Source organism: Penicillium hordei (genome assembly GCF_028827395.1).
Source record: "Penicillium hordei strain IBT 12815 chromosome Unknown utg000001l_segment0_segment0, whole genome shotgun sequence".
Lineage (NCBI taxonomy): Eukaryota > Fungi > Ascomycota > Eurotiomycetes > Eurotiales > Aspergillaceae > Penicillium > Penicillium hordei.
The window spans coordinates 5,130,191-5,148,318 of NW_026623142.1; the positions used below are offsets into that span (position 1 = coordinate 5,130,191).

General features: G+C 50.4%; 5 protein-coding genes across 5 annotated transcripts; 3 read left to right on the forward strand and 2 right to left on the reverse strand.

Moving 5' to 3' along the window:
• Positions 1-1,585: 1,585 nt before the first annotated feature.
• Positions 1,586-2,696, forward strand: N7537_001942 (uncharacterized protein; the record flags this gene model as incomplete). Its single annotated transcript, XM_056893000.1, has 3 exons — positions 1,586-1,846; positions 1,917-2,387; positions 2,451-2,696. 3 exons carry the CDS (start codon positions 1,586-1,588, stop codon positions 2,694-2,696), a joined length of 978 nt encoding a protein of 325 aa, XP_056757995.1.
• Positions 2,697-4,959: 2,263 nt separating this feature from the next.
• On the forward strand, positions 4,960-9,026 carry N7537_001943 (putative RNA binding effector protein Scp160; the record flags this gene model as incomplete). The annotated part of the gene is made up of 4 exons (XM_056893001.1): positions 4,960-5,353; positions 5,413-5,660; positions 5,719-7,993; positions 8,047-9,026. 4 exons carry the CDS (start codon positions 4,960-4,962, stop codon positions 9,024-9,026), a joined length of 3,897 nt encoding a protein of 1,298 aa, XP_056757996.1.
• Positions 9,027-10,180: 1,154 nt separating this feature from the next.
• Positions 10,181-10,969, reverse strand: N7537_001944 (cytochrome b5-like heme/steroid binding domain-containing protein; the record flags this gene model as incomplete). Its single annotated transcript, XM_056893002.1, has 3 exons — positions 10,181-10,348; positions 10,505-10,634; positions 10,851-10,969. 3 exons carry the CDS (start codon positions 10,967-10,969, stop codon positions 10,181-10,183), a joined length of 417 nt encoding a protein of 138 aa, XP_056757997.1.
• Positions 10,970-11,956: 987 nt separating this feature from the next.
• Positions 11,957-15,283, reverse strand: N7537_001945 (putative ubiquitin C-terminal hydrolase; the record flags this gene model as incomplete). The annotated part of the gene is made up of 2 exons (XM_056893003.1): positions 11,957-14,995; positions 15,053-15,283. 2 exons carry the CDS (start codon positions 15,281-15,283, stop codon positions 11,957-11,959), a joined length of 3,270 nt encoding a protein of 1,089 aa, XP_056757998.1.
• Positions 15,284-15,685: 402 nt separating this feature from the next.
• Positions 15,686-18,073, forward strand: vps27 (ESCRT-0 subunit protein VPS27; the record flags this gene model as incomplete). The annotated part of the gene is made up of 5 exons (XM_056893004.1): positions 15,686-15,753; positions 15,853-15,985; positions 16,050-16,331; positions 16,389-17,160; positions 17,217-18,073. The coding sequence occupies 5 exons, from the start codon at positions 15,686-15,688 to the stop codon at positions 18,071-18,073; spliced, it is 2,112 nt and encodes a 703-aa protein (XP_056757999.1).
• Between the last annotated feature and the right edge of the window lie 55 nt (positions 18,074-18,128).

Here is an 18,128-nt window from a genome sequence, read left to right on the forward strand (position 1 = left end):
AATCGAAATTTAACACATTGTCTGACAGAAAGATAGAAAAACACGAGTAGAAAACAAGAAAAATGATCCCTACGCCCGTTGGTTGTCCTCATTACTCTGCCCAGGTGGGATATCTATGGATATTCTTAGCAGGAGCTCACCCCTGTCCCGGCAGTGCAATGCTAATTGATAGACTTTCCAATGGAAGAGGCTCTCATCAGCCGCCCCGAATTACCCCAGTCCGACCCCAGATCAACCCCGCCTTACTTTGACGCCGATCTCCAATATAACTAGCGGTAAGCCCAATCGCTATATAGATACACTGAGACTCAGCCTAGCTGAATGTTCTTGGCATGAGCATGATTACTTGAGAGAAACCCTACTGGGACTAAAACCAACGTATCTACATCGGGCGCTGTGCCCAAAGCGAGGCCCAAAGGGGCTCAACGGCACGGTTGTCTGATCGGGTGATTTATAGCGCGGATGACGTGTTATATCGGAAATTTTGTTTTCGTTGTGCAGATAGAATCAACCATTTCCTCGGGCCAGATCAAGTGAATATATTCTTTCGCACCTGATGTGATTTACTGTCAATATGGCGATCTCCCCCGCTTTTTGATGAAGAGAGTTGACTATCTGCACAGACTCTGACGAATCCGCATGACACGCACTCTTTTCTTTAGCTTTTTTTCAATATCAAATACTAGTTAAGCTAGTGTTGGATCTCACGCACAGGACTTTCCCGATGATTGGCTTAATATCGTCCGCAGTTGGTCCACATGGGTGCAGATCATCCACCCGGCGTAAACAAGAATCAAGCCACGCAAGTTAATGGGATGTGATGTGTTCCACGGTTTTCATTATCTGGATATAACAAGAGTAGAAGATAGAATTAAAATTTCAAACAGACTTGACCTCTCTTGAAGCTCTCGCATAGAATTCAATAGTGTTAGAGTAGATGCTCTCTCCCTTGCTGTTGGGAATGTGGAACCAGCATACACTTGCAGCGAACAACACATCTGCTATCCCGTTCCTGCTGCCGAGACTGCTGCCGAGACCTTTAGCTTCTAGACTTTTAGGTCAGATGGTCATGGGTGTAACTCATGGGGGGGAGATATGCAGAAGATCGAATCGAGTGAAGCTAATATAACTTGCGTTGACTGCGCCTTGTACAATGGGAGACATCACAAAGATAAAAAGTTCTATACGGTAGGTGTATGCACTTTACACTTGATAATGCTTTGTTTATGCAGAAAACACTTGTTTTTTTTATTTTTATTATTATTATTATTATTTTTATTATTTTTATTTAAGGATCCACAGGAGCAGAACTCCTTGGAGCTCGGTAATGAGCTCATCCCTTTCGGGGCTAACTACAGTTAGACCGGATTCAATACTGACATGCACCTTACATCGCCCAGATACGATGCGCAGGGGTTAATAGCCGATGATTGGATCAGCTGTTTATATGCGAAGTGGTCATACTTCGGGCCCCAACCGTAGGGAGCTGCGAATGGTGTAGAATGAATCAACATAAATTGGACATAATCCCTCCTTCCCAGAGTGTTTTTTATTCACAGCCCGACTTCCCTTCTGTTTATACATAATGTTTGGTCTCGTCCCGCTTCTGTTTACTGCACTCGCCAGCGCATACCCCAACCGGGGTCCTTGCACAGGCAACTGCTGGGCTCATGACCCTGCCATGATCCAGCGTGTGTCTGATGGTAAATACTACCGCTTTTCGACGGGTACCGGTGTTAGCACTCATAGCTCGCCGTCGGTGAAAGGTCCATGGACAGACCTTGGTTCGGCGTTGCCAGATGGGTCGAAGATTACCCTGGATGGCGTGGACAGCACGAATATCTGGGTAAGAAAAGACCCGAAAATGCTCAGGAAATTATAACCATGTCTAGTAGCTAACATAATCCACCTTGTAGGCCCCTGATGTCCACTACCAGAACGACCAGTACTATATGTACTACGTCCTGTCAAAGATCGGCACTCAGAACTCACAGATCGGTGTAGCAACATCTAAGACCATGGAACCTGGCAGCTGGACAGACCACGGCTCTATTGGCCTCCCCGCAAACGACAACTACAACCGTATTGATCCCGCCTGGATCACCATTGGCGGCAAGAACTATATGAACTTTGGTTCCTTCTGGGGAGATATCTTCCAGGTCCAGATGGAGACTCCTCTGCAAGTTGGCAGCGCAACTCCCTACCAAATCTCCTGGAATGCTACCCTCAACCACCGTGAGGAGGGCTCGTACGAGTTCAAGCACGGCGATTACTACTACCTCCTCTACTCCGCTGGTATTGCGGGCAAGTACACAAAGACATACCCGGCTGAGGGAGCTGAGTACCACATTCGTGTTTGCCGATCCTCGACCGGTCTTGGTGACTTTGTATGTTTTCCAATCCTCCCGTGCATTTGCAAAGACAACCGCACTAACATTTTTATCCTATAGGTTGATGCTGATGGAAAGTCCTGCAAGGAGACCGGCGGCACCATGCTCCTCTCCAGCCACGGACAGGTATTCGGCCCCGGTGGCCCTGGTGTTGTCAATGACAAGGACCTTGGTGTCGTCATGTACTACCACTACTACCCTCTTGCAACCAAGCAGAGCACCACCGAACCCGACAATGCGAACTACAGGTACGCGTGGAACGTTCTCGGCTGGGAGAACGGCTGGCCTGTTGTGAAGGCCACTTAATGCACATACTTCTTGTGGCGGGCCCGCGACGCCGATACATATTTCTTTTACATTTTTTCCTTCTCTTGTCAATGGTTGGGCTCATATACTTTTGGAGGTATTGCACTCGTTTGCTCGATACCCATGCCATCTTGAGTCTATCATGATGCGCTTCTTTTTGTGTCTGGCAAATCTTAATTATATAATATGGCCCTTATATTCTTATTTGGGTCAATTGACTGCTTGGATATCTATAACATTTCGCTTTCACTCAAACCACGTAGCACGTACCGTTGTAGGTAACGCCGTGAATATCTCCTAATTACATTTAGCGTCTCACATACCCCGACTCCAAGATTGAGAGCACCGAGTGCAACATAGAAGCGAACCCGATTATCTATGCCAGGGCAATTCTCCTTAATAACCTTGGCAAGTGCACTGACATAGTATATGTCTCCACCATGCCACAATCCAACCAGCGAGACCGCGGAGGAATGCGGCCGGGCCCGCATACATAGCTAACCTCCGAGAAGAATCCTGTCAGGCATCCAGATTGTAACCAGTGAGGCTTCCTTTTCTGAATATTGGCAAAGAAGGAGATTCTCTAGTATCCAAACAAAGAAAGGAAATTCTCTACATAGACTGCAAGCAGCCAATTCAAGCTTGTAAAGCCCAGGGCGAGGACACCCGTAGATGCCAGACAGGGGTGACTGGACTAGTTGTTGGTTTTTGGCAAATGGGGATGCAAATAGTTGGGCTGGCATTGCGCCCAAATAGACAACAATAACCGACTGCTGGCGTTGGCGCTTTGTTGGTTTGGTTGATGAGAATGGAGCAATATATGCTTCCGGACAAGATCAAAAGAGCAAGGAATTTCACAGGGATCCAACAACTTGCCAAGACAGGGATCGTAATACCAAATAAGATATTGAGAAAGCTGCCTTAGAAAAATACCTAAAATTTATGAGACATTGCCGGGAGATGTCTTTCACCTATATAGTACCCTAACACCCATAGTTAGATGTTTCGCCTGGTACATAATCTAGGACGCTTCAAAGACCCAATCGTAAACCATAAATTATATCATCATCATAGGGTGACACCCTTTCTAAGTAAAAATCATCCCAAAAGCCTAGCCGAAGAAGGTCAACCCCCAAGACACTCAAACTCCAAATGAACACTATTCGATATCTTCGGCGCGGAGATATTGTCATAGTGGATAACCTAGGCATATATATATATATCCAACAAAATGCTACGAAATAGCCAACCATAGCCGTCCTATAATGCAAATGAATATCCACAAGATTGAAGCGCCATTAGAAATCCAAGTTAAGCTTTACGGGAGAATATTGTTCTCTTTGGTGGGGCTGCGAAAGCAGATCATATCTATGCTTATATTTAAAATGGTTGAATATCATTGGGGATCATTGGAAGTTATTGAATATCACCAATCCCCCTATATATATACCGAGGTGTAGCCACAGTGACGTGTATTATCAATTGGCCACTTGCCGCACTGTGGCCACGTGCGGAATCTAGTTCTGTGTGATATAAAAGAGTATAAATTATAACTTATGTATGGATTCAGTTATTCTTGAGATTGCTTATAAATGCTCTGCGATTGCCTAGGTGGACTTGAATGGAATTCCGTTGCACGTCCCCGGATGAGAGCGAAGAACAGCTGTTACAGCTATTAATATTATATCTCAAATTCACCTGGATAAGTTCAACTCCATAACTATTATTCTCAATCCCAGGGGGAAAAAAGAAGAGGCAAAGAGTTCAAAAAAGTGCAAAGTGTAGTCACGGACTCGGAGAAAAACCCCCCCGGAGATTCGAGCTGGCCTTTTCTTGTGTACTTTACTTTCTGGATTGTCTGGGGTTCTCGATCTTTCTTTTCCTCTCACCTCTCACCTCTCTTCTTCTCTCCCACGTCTCCTCACTTTTCTTTTCAGGTGGCTCCTCTTCTTGAGCCCCTGTATCTTTCTTTTTTTCGATTCTCGGCGCTTTGTCAGTCCAAATCGCTATTGCATTTTCCTGAATTGCATCCGCATTCTCCTGAAAAGCTATATATCCCACTCAATTACAAAAGAGGAAGGATATATTTTCACTTGTGAGTTATTTCCAAGTTCTTGTCATGCCATTGATTGCATCTGGGTTTACGATGATCTGTCCTGATTGCATACTGATCCGGGCCCGTGTTGATTGCAGGATCTTGTGCATAGCCCATTTAAACCTTGTCTCCAACCCCGATTTACCTTGTCGATTTCCATCACTCGTAATGGCTTCGGAACCATCTACCTCTGCCAACGGCGGATCCCTCGCCGCCATGTTGGAACAACAGCACGCCCGCGACGAGGAATACAAGCCCACTGTGGAGGAAACCGTGGACGAGGAAGACCTCAAACACCCCCCTCCGACCTCGCTGCAGCCCGAACAGCCCCTCCTCGTTGACGCTGACACCCCCGAGTCTACCACCCTCGCCCAAACCGTTTCCCCAGCGCCCGCCTCCAAGCCCGCCAAAAAGGCCCCGGCATTCGACGTTCAATCCGAAGAATTGTTCCCAGCTTTGGGCAGCGGTCCGAAGCCTGCTGCCCCCGCGGCCGCTACATGGGGTGCGAAGAAGCCTTCTGCGGCCACTGCTGTTGCAAATGGCTCGCCTGCGAAGTCAATGGGTACGTGCATTACTTTGGAGGCTCCCCCGAATTGGACACTTTTTTTGACACTGGAACAGAGATCCCCCGTATAATGGCCCTCCCCGGAAAGCACATGGAGCAGCTGCGCCTAGCACCCTCCCAGATGCAACCCCGTGGACAGATGAAGAAGCCTCTTCGTGATATCCTCCGGGATATCTCCCGCAGATCAAAGGCCAATGTTGATATGCGCGGTGGCCCCGGTGGCTCAATCATTTTCGAAGGAAAGGGCTCCGTAGATGCAGTGCGCCAGGCTCTCCGCGAGGTAGCTCAGCAGGTTGGATCTAAGGTATGTGGATTGGACGTGCGCACAGCGAGTATCTAGGCTAACCAATTCATCTCAATAGCAATCCGTCCGTGTTCCCATTCCCACATCTGCGCGCGCTCACATCATTGGCCGTCAAGGTACCGTTGTGCAGGATATCCAGACCCGCACCGGTGCCCGTGTTCAGGTCCCCCGCGCCGACGGCAACGCTGCTGGTGCCGACGATGATGACGATGATACCATTGATATTTTGATTGAGGGAGATGCCGTGGCCGCGGAGATGGCCCGTCGCGAGATCGAGGCGATTGTTAAGGAGCGCGGCGCAAACATGAGCTTCCGATTGAAGACCGTTCCTCCCGAGTTCTTCCCCTTCATTGCAGGTGCACATGACGCCAACGTGCGGTCCATTGAAGAGCGCACAAAAGCGCAGATCAATGTTCCGCGCTATGATACTTGGTCGAGCCAGCCTCCTCCTCAGGAGGCCAACCCTGGCCAGGTCCAGTTCGTGGCCGTGCCTGATAAGCACATTTTGATTTCCGGAGAACGGGCTGCCGCACAGGAGGCTCGAGCCGAGATTGAGCGCTTGGCCGCACAATTGCAGCAGCAGCTTACTCTGCGCCAGCTGGCCATCAACCGTGGCCAGCACCAGTTCATCCTGGGCAATGAGGCTGATGCTCTGCACCAGTTCGTTGCACAGACCGGATGTGCCATTGTCTTGCCTCCTGCCTCCGATGAGAGTGAGTTCCTCACCATCACCGGTCCCCTCGACCAGATCGAGGCTGGTATTGAACACGCTATGGATCTTGCGACAAGCATGCAGATGGCTAGCATTGATCTGTCTCGCCAGCACCCCAATGCCCCCGCCGGTCCCAATGCCCACGCAAGCGCTCTCTCGCAGTACCTCCGTCGCCGTCAGGTCATCAAGGAACTCGAATCCACCTACGATGCGCACATTGCGCTTCCTCCTAGCGTTGGCGGACCCGTCACTTGGGAGGTGTATTCCCGTGACGGCAAGAACACCATTCGTGCCCGCTCCGATATCATGAACCTAGTCCAGGCTCTCCCGCCTTCTAGACTCCGCCACGTCTCTGTAGACCCGTACTTCCACCAGTACCTGCGTGACCGAAGCGCCAGCGCCCTCCAGCATGACTATGGTGTCCACCTTATGGTGCCGGATGACATCAACTGCCCCGAGGTTGTTCTTGTCTACGAAGGCCCCTCCGCAACTGCCTCCCGCTTTGAGGTCCCCAGACAGCGCCCTTCCCCCGCAGATGTTGCAGCCTTCGAGAAGGGACTTCAAGAGGCCCAGGAATTCCTCCTGGGCGCTCTCGGAGACCAGCATGACATTGTTACCAAGACGGTTTCCGTCCCTGCCAAATACCAGGAGAAGGCACGTAAATTCATCACCCGCGAGCAGGAAGCTAAGGGCGAGGACAGCATCCCTGTGCGTGCCATTGTTGGGGATGCCAAGGGTTCTCAATGCCAGGTTTCCCTTCGTGGTCCCTCGGCCCTGGTGGCTGAACTTGTTGCCAAAGTGGAGGCTTTCGTCGTGGAGCAGGAGAAGGATGATCTGGAGCGTGGTTACACCACTAGCTTCGACTTCCCTCAGAAGTATGCCAACTTCCTAATTGGCAAGCGTGGTGAAAACATCAACAAGCTCCGCGAGGAGTTCGATGTTGATATCAAGGTGGAGAACGGGAAGGTCGAGGTCAAGGGACCCAAGGCCAAGGCGGATGCTACCCGCATGCGCATCATCAACATGGGCAAGAAGTTGGAAGATGAGACCACTCACATTCTCAAGGTCCCCGCCCAGTACCACCGTGAGCTGATCGGCCAGCGCGGAAACCAGGTCAACCGTCTTCAGGATCGTTATTCCGTCCGTGTTCAGTTCCCCCGCGCAACCGTTGCCAATGATGACTCCACGGAAACTGGCAGCGATGCTGGTGGTGCTCGTCCCCAGCGTACTCAGCAGGCTCCGGATGAGGTCCTCGTTAAGGGCCCTAGTAAGGGCGCCGATTCTGCTCGGGATGAGATCCTCAGCTTGCTGCAATATGTCATTGAACACGGCCATTCCGCCGCCATCTCTGTCGCCCAGAGCCAGGTCGCATCCCTGATCGGCCAGCGTGGTCGGGAGATGGACAAGCTTCGCGCTGATACCGGTGCTCAGATTGATGTTCCTAACGCCAACGACGCACCGGATGCGTCTGGCCGTGTGGAGATTCGTGTCAAGGGTACTAAGCAGCAAGTTGCCGAGGCCAAGAAGATCTTGCAGCAGCGAGCTAGCGAGTTCGATGCGACTGTGACTAAGACCATTGAGGTTGAGAAGAAGTACCACAAGGCTTTGATCGGTGGAGGCGGTATGTCTTCCTGCAAAGTGATATGCTTATTTTCATTTACTGACTTAATATAGGTGCCAACATCCGCAAGATTGTCACCGACGCTGGTGGCCCCACTGATGGTAGCGCCGCTAGAATGGTCCGTTTCCCCCGTCCAGAAAGCACCGAATCGACTATCCGCCTCGAGGGCAACGGCAAGATCGTGGAGAGCATCATTGCCGCGATTGAAGAATTTGTCAAGGAGCGCCAGGACCAGGTCACGGAGACCATCGACGTTCCCACCGCCCAGCACCGCATGCTCATCGGCCGTGGAGGCGACAACCGCCGTGGCATTGAGTCCAAATTCAACATTACCCTTGATATCCCCAAGCAGGGCTCTGGCCGTACCGATGTGAAGCTCAAGGGCCCCAGCAATGCCGTCGAAAGCGCCAAAGAGCACCTCAAGTCCATGCTGAAAGAGCAGCACGCGGAGACCGTCGAGGTCCCCAGCCACCTGCACCACGTCCTCGCCGACAATGGCCACATCTTCCGCCGCCTACGTAACGACTACCAGGTTACCGTCGACCACGCCGGCCAGCCCGTGCCCGTGCCTGCCCCCTCTGCCGCTGAGGACACCCGCACCACAGCTGAAGGCACCGACATGCCCCTAATCATTGATGACCCTGATGTCACCGCCGATGCACACTCCTGGACCATCGTCGACAACAACACCGCGGAAGTCTCCTCAAGCCCCTTCCCCTGGGTTCTCAGCGGAACACCGGAGAACGTGACCAAGGCCCGCGCCGTCATCGAGAAGGCTCTCGCCTCCGCAACCCAGCAGTCCACTACGGGCTACCTGATCCTGCCCGACCCCAAAACCTACCGCTTTGTCGTTGGCCAGGGCGGCAGCCAGATCAACGCTATCCGTAAAAAGACTGGTTGCCGTATCAACGTGCCCAAGGACCAGGCTCGCGGTGAAGCGATTCAGATTCGGGGTAGCACCAGCGGGTTGGAAGAGGCCAAGGAGATGATCCTGGAGGCCGTGCAGAACGGTCTTCACGGCGCTGCGCGATGAGTGGTTATGGTTTGTTATAGCGACAGTGGTTTTTGATCTGACATAGAGAAACCGACTTTTACACCACCCTTCTCTGCTTTAAATTCGAGCGAGCGGGAACAGTATCATTTTAGTTCTTTTCTTTTCTTTTGGCTTTTTATACTTCGATTCTTGTTTTCATCTTTTTCTTTTGGTATCTATTTTCATGAATATTGGATTTTAAAAAAGAGTTTCTTCTGATCTTACTTTCGCATTTATTGCTTCTTGCCTCTTTTCATCCTATCGTGTCTTCTTTTCCTGTAGCTACTTCCCCCAGATCTGATTCAGATTGTCTACGAGGAATTGATGGACCCGACTCTTTAGTGAAAGAGACAAGAGTATTGCCCAGGTGGCTTTCCAATCTAGTTAGTAATTGGGTTCCATCATGGATGGATTGGAACTCCCTTTCAAAAGATTATCTAAGTAGATCTAATCTACTCCGTACAACAGGATATGCGAAGTATAATTTGCAATATAAGATTGCCTACCAGAAGACAGAAGAGGAACCGGATCGAACGCCGTCGAATAGCCAAACAACCAAGCTCGGACCCAATATCCCCTCGTCTCCCCTCATCTCCGGACGATTAGAAATCTCTTTCACCGCAACCTCGGAAGACAAAATTGGAGATATTGGAGATGAGGAGATGCCAGGCATCGGATCGTCATCCCCAAAGGAGTAAAGGACTCCGCCGTGTGTGATTTGCGCCCGCTGCCGTATTAGGCCCGTACCCAACGTACCTACGTATCAAGGAATTAAGCCCGCTTGGCCAAGTGGCTTTTGTTGATATCTTCAATGTTCCAAGTGCCGTATAACCAAATTCATGTTGATATAGTCAATTCCGAAAAAAAAAAAGATTAATCCAATAAGGTATGTCGACAATACATATAGATAAAAAAATAGGTGATATATAAAAAAAAGAGACGAATACTCATAAAGCCCGAAACTCGGAAAAAAAAAAAAAAAAAAAACACGCTCTCTTTGCTCTTTTAGCCATAGCGACTCCCCATCCGTATGGAAAAGACGGGTCTTTAAATCTCAGATTGAGAGCTGCATTCTGTCCACACACAATCCACTCAGTCCTCTCACAGTCATCTAATTGCAAAAAAAAACAAATACCCCAGACAGTGCGGCCAGTTTACTGTTGCTGAGCCTGCTGAGCCTGGAGGTAGTTGTATGCGCCGTATGCGATAGCGCCACCGATGAGGATGACGGCGTAGAGGCCGACGCCGAAGCCGGAGGCGGAGGAAGAAGACGAGTAGTCTGCGCTGGTGGTGGCCTTGGCCTTGGGGACGGGGTCGCCGGGCTAATTTTGATAGATTGTCAGTACTAGTGCATGTGATTGTGTGGGGTTTTGGGGGGAGGGGGGGTGGGTTGCCGAGGGTAGAAGGGGAACACATGGAGTATGGGAGAAAGGTGTATTTGTAGTAGGGATGATGGGATGTTTTGGTGAGTTGCATACCATGCGCTTCACGTCGGCGACGAACATGCCGTCTTCCAGGAGGGCGCGCGCTTCATCGCTGTGGCCGACGTCGTCGAAGGCTTCGGTGCAGTCTTGGCCGGCGAGATCGAGGAGGACTTCCTCACCACCGCTGTTGGATTGGTTAGCTTGTTGGTTCTGGGATTTAATCTGGGGTTGGTGAAGCAATGCGAGAGGGAAGAGAGAATAGGTTGAGGTGGCTTTTTTCTCTCTCTTGTTTTTGTGTTTGCTTTTTCTCTCTTCTATTCTCGCTCCCGCTCTTGTTCTTTCGCTTCGGGTATTGGGATTCTAGATTCGATGGCAGTGGGTAGATAGGAAGACAACGTACGGGTGTTCATTGGCGAATGTGGTGCAGTCGTAGACCTTGTCGTTGATGATCAGGTAGAGATCCTTCTTGTTGTTGTGCGCGGAAACCTCCTGCAAGGTGAGTTCCTTGACTTCAGACATGGTGAGTTGTATCTGAGTAAGATTTGGTGTCAGTGGACAGGGTTGGGTAAGACTGCAGAAGGAGGGGATTTGTTGAGTGGAGTGGGCGATAGGAGAAAACAGTGAGAAATGTTGGGAGATAGGAAGAACCACTTACGGGGTATTTCGGGGTGGGAAATAATAGGTCCAAAAAGTAACAAGTAGCTAGTAGCTCGAGGATAGGAAAAGAGGGGAAGAGGGAAAGAGAAGACAAGAGAGGAGATGACAGGAAGAATAGACGTGCCACAGAAGAAAAAGAACCCCAAATGGGTTTTGGTACGGGTCTCTGGTGGAGCCCAGGGACCGGGGAATTTGATGCCGTGAATTACATCCGACTTATACGAGAGAATTAGGGTCAGGGGGCATTTCTAATTGGAATAGATCTATTACTTTCTATCTCAAATGTCACTTCATGTCTAATTGATGATACGCTTAAGGTACACACTGTGTATGTTCATAGGATCTGGGGGTGGCGAATCAGGGGCTGCTTATTAGAGTCCATATGAAGAGATCTGGCCAGGGCCTCTTAAAGTCTTCCAGACTTGGATTCTCTGATAGAGGATAGAGGATAGAGAATATAGATATAGATATAGATATAGAATATAGAGCATAGAGTATATACTCTATCTAGTAGTATAGTATATAGTATAGTATAGTAAGCAGTACATCTATAAACTCAACTGCCTGGCCACTCTGCCTTAGTTAACCGTAACCTCGGGGATCAATTCTCGGGTAACACCGTCGGTATCCGCTTTCCGCTTTCCGCTGCAATTAACGCAGTTTGGGGATATTCCAAGTAATGCTAGTAGTATGGTATGTGGTATGTGGTATGTTGTAAGGTGGAGTAAATACTAAATTCTAAGACTGTGTATAAAATATCCATAATACTATGTGCATAATAATCTACACCCCAAAAACAACCCCTCTATCCAATCGTTGATCATGATAATGTGCTAGAAATCAAAACGCTCATTTCGCTGGAACTCGCTCATAAAACACAATATACGCCTGCTCGTTCTGTAATCGCTCCCGCGGTCGAAGCTCCCGCGGATTGAAGTCCGTGGCTCGATCGTCATCGAATTTCCGCCAGCACTGCCGCTCCGCATCGCGGACTAGTGAGATGTAGTGTCCGCTGCCCATTGAAGACCCGATATGTCGTAGCACCGCAAACGCATCGTAAGTGAATGGCGGGACCGTGGCACCGGTGGTGGGCGGCATACCGGGCTCCGGAGGGGGAGGGGAAGGGTGAGTAATCACAAAATCGTCCATGCGCAGACCGTGAAGCGGAAATTCGATGGGGGTGTGGATCTTCCGTGCACTTTGGGTCTTGGATGCAGAAAAGCGCTTGAAGTGGACAACGAGAATCTGGGGCGCTCGCGTGATGATGATCTGCTTGGTTGCCATTCGCTTGCATTTGCAGTGTGGGCACTTCCAGACCTCATCGCCGCTCAGCATCTCCTCCTGGCAGTAGCTACGAAGACACTGGTAGATATCACCGGCACCGGTTGGTGGGATCTCAACGCTGATACTGTAGAAGGCCTCGTAGGTAGTGGATGTTTGTCGGCAGGTCGTGCAGCGTAGTCGACTGGCATGTTGTCCTGCGAATAGTGACGAGATGAAAGACTCTTCTCGGTGGCAGTATCGGTCCCATTCAATTCGGGAAACTTTAGTCATCGGCATTCGCTCTCGTTGCATCTCCTCTGAAAAGGTCAGAGGTCGAAGCGGTGTTCGCTGCCAGTTGATATTGAGATCCTCGTGGAGGCAATCTACCACAAAATCAAAGAATTCTTTGGCATCTTGCTGCCGGTCGATGGCCCATTCTCGATTCAAGCGTCCACAGAAGTTCCGGAACGAAGTCGGCATGATAACTTCGACATCGTTCTTCCATAGCGACCGGGTCAGGTTCGCATAAAGTCCCGGCATAACACCCTGGGACCCCTTCCAATTCTTTTGCACATAATAGCGGAACCGGTTGTCGATGAAGAACCTACTCAGTGGAATCGTTGCGCTGAGGCACTGGATGGTGGAATTCATGTAGCACGTCACACCGAAATTGGTCAATCCAGTCCGCGGAATTTTGAGGCGATCTAGGCGGGAGCTTGGAGCGTACAGGGCTGTTCGACTCGCCGAATTTTGTCGGTGCAAATGAGGTTGGATTTGCCGTCCATCGGAGACGCCGCTATAGCTGGGACGAGGCAGAGCAGGGGGTGGTCGAGAGGGGGCCACGGACATGTGTGCAGCATAATTCGGAGTAGCGGCAAGGGGAGGACGGGGATCCGCGTGTGTCATGGATTGCTGAACATCGTGCGGTTCAGGGAAACGACGCAAGAAAGCCTCATATGTGTGGACAAATGGAGTGGATGGCTCTGGTTCCGTCTCCTCGGGTTCTTCTGTTAGTGAGTCTTCCTCGGCATAGGTGCTCGTGTCGATCTCCTCGACTTTAGATTTCTCCATCCACTCGGACAACTCTTTCGAATTCAAAGGGGTGAACTCCCGTAGTCGTCTCTTCCGAATTTCAAGGCTTGAATTCGCACTAGCCATGGTAGGCACTCTCCCCAGGGGCCGACCAGGTCGAAGCACGGGCTTTCTGGCCTGCAGAGAACTCATGACAGCAGCAGTTGAGGATGTCGCAAGGGATTGTTGCCCTAAAAGATCGACCCAGGCATCCAGTCCACCCAGCAGGAGAGCTGGAGGCCGCCCGGCCTTTAACGGTTTATATGCATTGAACTCATAAAGAGTATCATGGAGAGCCCTCAAATGGGGTGCCGATGTCCCTACCGGCGAGCCAGCGAGATAGCTGACAGAATCGGCGCTTTGATCATAGTAAACCACAAGGTCGTACTCGTTCCGTTTCTCAAATAAGGCCTGCTCATGCTCCGGTGAAACAACGAGTCGCTCCTCTAGTTCTTCCGCTGACACGTTCTCTTTCAGAACCACAGGTTCTATACAAATGATGGATTTTGCATATACGTGACCATTATCATACTGGTCTCGGGCCCGAACATCGATCAACAGCACATTAAATTTCCGCAGATTTTCAAGGAGGCTCTGTGCAGTTATGGTTGTGCTGTACGGTAAATCGGGAGAGTTGCTTCGCGTCTCTCGCGCGGAGTTCAAGCCATTGGGTGTCATAGATCTATACGGATTCTCATCAAGACCTCCCCGGCTTGGACTGACACGTGGTGAGTTGCTGAATTGTGAGTATCTTGGATTTCCTGAGCGCGTGCTCTCCGTTGACCTTCTCGGTGGGTTGGATGTGGGCTTTGATGGCACGGTGAAGACAGGGCTATAGGCCGGGTCCGGAGCGCGTGGTAACGACGTATTAAGCGGAAGCTTCGGTGGAATGGTCGGCACATTGGATGAAGATCCCATGCCGCGAGGTCCCAATGGACGTCTTGGCGGCGGGGAGCTATATGTCCCAAGGGGTACATTCGACGGTTGAAGTGGGGTCTGCCCTGCAGATCTTACAATTGGGCTTCCCGAACCAGCAGTACTTGCCCCCAACCCATAATGGTTGGAAGGCGGAGACGCCTTCAGTCTGGCAAAGCGTTGCGCAAGCATATCATCTGGAGGACTTGAAAATCGTTGCGGACGTGCCTCTGTCTCGGGCGTTCTTTGATACTCAGTCGGACTTGGCATTCTAGCTAAGTTTGTTCCAGACTCTCGATTCTCGCGGCCCCGTGGAGTGACAGAAATTTGTTCTGGGGATCTGGATGTGAAGATACCAGTTGGCTGCATGCCACTGACCAAATTATCCTCGATGATGTCCCGCTTGATCGCATCCATAGTGCCTTGTTTGGACCGCACTGCCTTCACTAAGTCGGCGAACTCCTTGTACCAGTCAGGGCGTTGGCTGACGGTTCGATAGTCTGGATGATGGGGGATAATATTGATAGTGATTTCGGAGGCACGAAGGTACTGGACGTAGGCTTTGTCGTTGTAGTCGTCATCTGCGAGGTTCCTGGCCCTTTCGATTGCATCGGCAGCCGTTGGCAAGAGAATGCTAAGCTACGATCCTTGTTAGAATAAATAATTGGTACAATTTTCAGTAAGTACAGCACATACCGGTGTAGTGTCGTTGACATTTAACGCAGCAGCCTGGTCTTGCAGGTCTTTGATATTGGGGAACCGAGGTCGCCGCGGTGGGATGGGAGGGGCCTTGCCCATGGGATATGAATCCGGTCTGTCGACTTGTCCGTTGAAATTCATGTCATCCCCCACCGAGTAAGGACGCCGGCCGTCCTTCCACGGTGGTACTTTTGGGGGAGATGGCAAAGTCGCCGCATCGGAGGACATGGTAGATCCAGGAAGCGACAAGCGGACTTAGCGCATGGTTATGTCCAAGACCAAGAAAGAAAAAAGAAAGTAGAGCCAAACCAGTGGCGTCACCAATCCACCTAAAATTTGACCAAGTACAAATAACAAACACAAATAACGAAAGACAGACCAGAGTAGAGAGGACAGATCCAGGGACACAATGCGGGATGCCTCTGGGGTAATCAGATGACAGTACTTCACCGCCCCCAGCCTATGACGCCAGGGGCTTAGTCACTATTATTGAGATGCCTGGAAGCTCCTCCTCCAACTTAACAGCCCGATCTTTATATTTGCTGCATTTAAGTGTCTTGGCTTTCTGCGACACTATTGTGATCTGTGTCCCTTCAATATTATACACGCTTCGGGTGTTTAGCCTTCACTATGGCAGGCTGGTTCTCTTCAACCTCGCCGCTCGATGAGCAAATCGAGCGGGCGACAGCTTCCTCTCTGTGAGTTTTGATTGCTGTGTTGTTATCATGCCCATATTTACCGGGGCTACCTACCGGAATCGTCTGAAATAAATGATCACATGGCTAACTCACTTTTAGAGAAGACATCGCGCTCAACCTGGAGATATCTGATATGGTTCGATCAAAGAGTGTTCAGCCCAAGGATGGAATGAGGTCTTTGAAACGGCGACTCGAGAATAGGAATCCCAACATTCAACTGGCGACACTGAAGGTGAAACATTCCTCCCTGGTTGATGATAGGCTTGGAACAAGTGCTGATAAGCCTGCCCCTCCAGTTAACGGATACGTGTGTCAAAAACGGAGGCACCCATTTCCTGGCCGAGATCGCGTCTCGAGAATTCATGGATAACCTTGTCTCATTACTGAAATCTGAAGGCGCTCCCCTTAATGCCGAGGTTCAGGGGAAAATATTAGAACTTATTCAGAACTGGGCTATGGCTGCACAGGGCCGTATGGATTTGACGTATTTGGGAGAGACATATCGCAAATTGCAGAGCGAAGGATACCGGTTTCCGCCAAAGACAGAAATGAGCGGTAGTATGCTGGAGAGTAGCGCAGTGAGTGTCTTAAATCCCTCGCTCTAAAGCAGAAGCTAATTTGTGAATCTGTCTCAGCCTCCGGAGTGGATCGACTCTGAAGTCTGCATGCGATGTCGGACTGCCTTCAGCTTTATGAATCGCAAACACCACTGCCGTAACTGCGGCAACGTTTTCGACGCGCAGTGTTCAAGCAAGACCATTCCTTTACCGCATCTTGGAATTCTGCAGCCGGTCAGAGTAGATGATGGATGTCATGCCAAACTGACCTCGAAGTCATTTGCGCCACCGGGAATTTCAGATCGATCCGCGTTCAAAAACAACTCCATCAGCAAATCTAACACGATGGAACCTCGTGCTGGTAAAGCGGATACGGGATTTGATGAGGATTTGCGTCGAGCGTTGCAAATGAGTCTCGATGAAGCCGAGGGTAGAGGCTCTTCGGGGTTTGTACCGCAGACAGGCAATGCCCCAGAACTTGCGAAACCAGCCCCAGCGCTGGAGAGTGTGGACGAGGAAGATGCGGATCTCAAGGCTGCGATTGAAGCATCCCTGCGTGATATGGAACAACACAAACAAAACCATGCGGCCGCATTGAAGAACGTGCCCACTCCAAGTTCTATCTTGCGCGATTCCTCTAGCACGCCCACTCAACTGCCTAAAAATCCATACGAACTAACCCCTGTTGAAACTGAGAATATTCACCTCTTCTCTACACTGGTTGATCGGCTCCAACATCAGCCGCCGGGCACAATTCTTAGAGAGCCGCAGATTCAGGAACTATATGAGAGTATCGGTTCACTTCGGCCAAAGCTGGCTCGAAGCTATGGAGAGACCATGAGTAAGCATGGTGAGTTCAGCAGTCTTACCATCTTCATGTATAGAACCGCAAGCTAATCCCCACAGATACATTATTGGATCTCCATTCTAAGCTCTCTACTGTTGTACGTTACTATGATCGGATGTTGGAAGAACGTCTGACCATTGCCTATTCCCAACATACCCTTGGGCATGGAGCTGTTCCTGGGGCGGCGCACTATCCAAATCTTCAGCCATCGTTTCCTGCTCATGCTCCCGATGTCCAGAGTGGAGCTGAGAATTTCTATTATGGCACCCAAATAGACAGCCCTCGCCCACCTACTGCCATGTATGCACCGCATCATGCGAACAGCGATGGATATCGAGGTCCACCTAGCGCGTTCCAGAATCCCGCCTACCCATCACAAACTCAACCCGGGGCTCACACGAATGAGTCACAGGGCCACACCTGGGGTGGAAATACCCATCCGACCCTTGGATCACCTTCACCTAACAACGCCATTCCAAATAACTATACCAATGCTCCAGCACCAAGTGCTCCGGCTCAATATTATGCAGGACCACACGACCAAGACTCGGCCAAGTCACCTGGCACAGAACCCCCATACCAGTCGCCCGTTATGCACCAGGACTCTCAGTATCAGGCCAGTGCACCTCCCAGCGGCCCCACCCCCGTGCTCGATCAACACGCATCTGCCGGGTATGCGCAATCGTCAGGCTATTCGGTGCCGCCTACTGCGCCAGCACTTCATCAACAGGCAACGGGCCCTTCTCAATCCTACTATTACTCACCACAGCCTCAACCTCAACACCCCCCTAACGCTGTGCCATCTACCTATCCTTCAACTACCGCTGGACAACCGGGATCGTATGCACAGGAGACTTCACAGCCACCTTACCAGCAACCAGCACGGCCAGTGGAGGAAAACCTGATTGAGCTATAGCGTAATTACGTTTGTTTTCGGCGTTATCTATGGCTTTATCTTTCTTTGTTTTCTT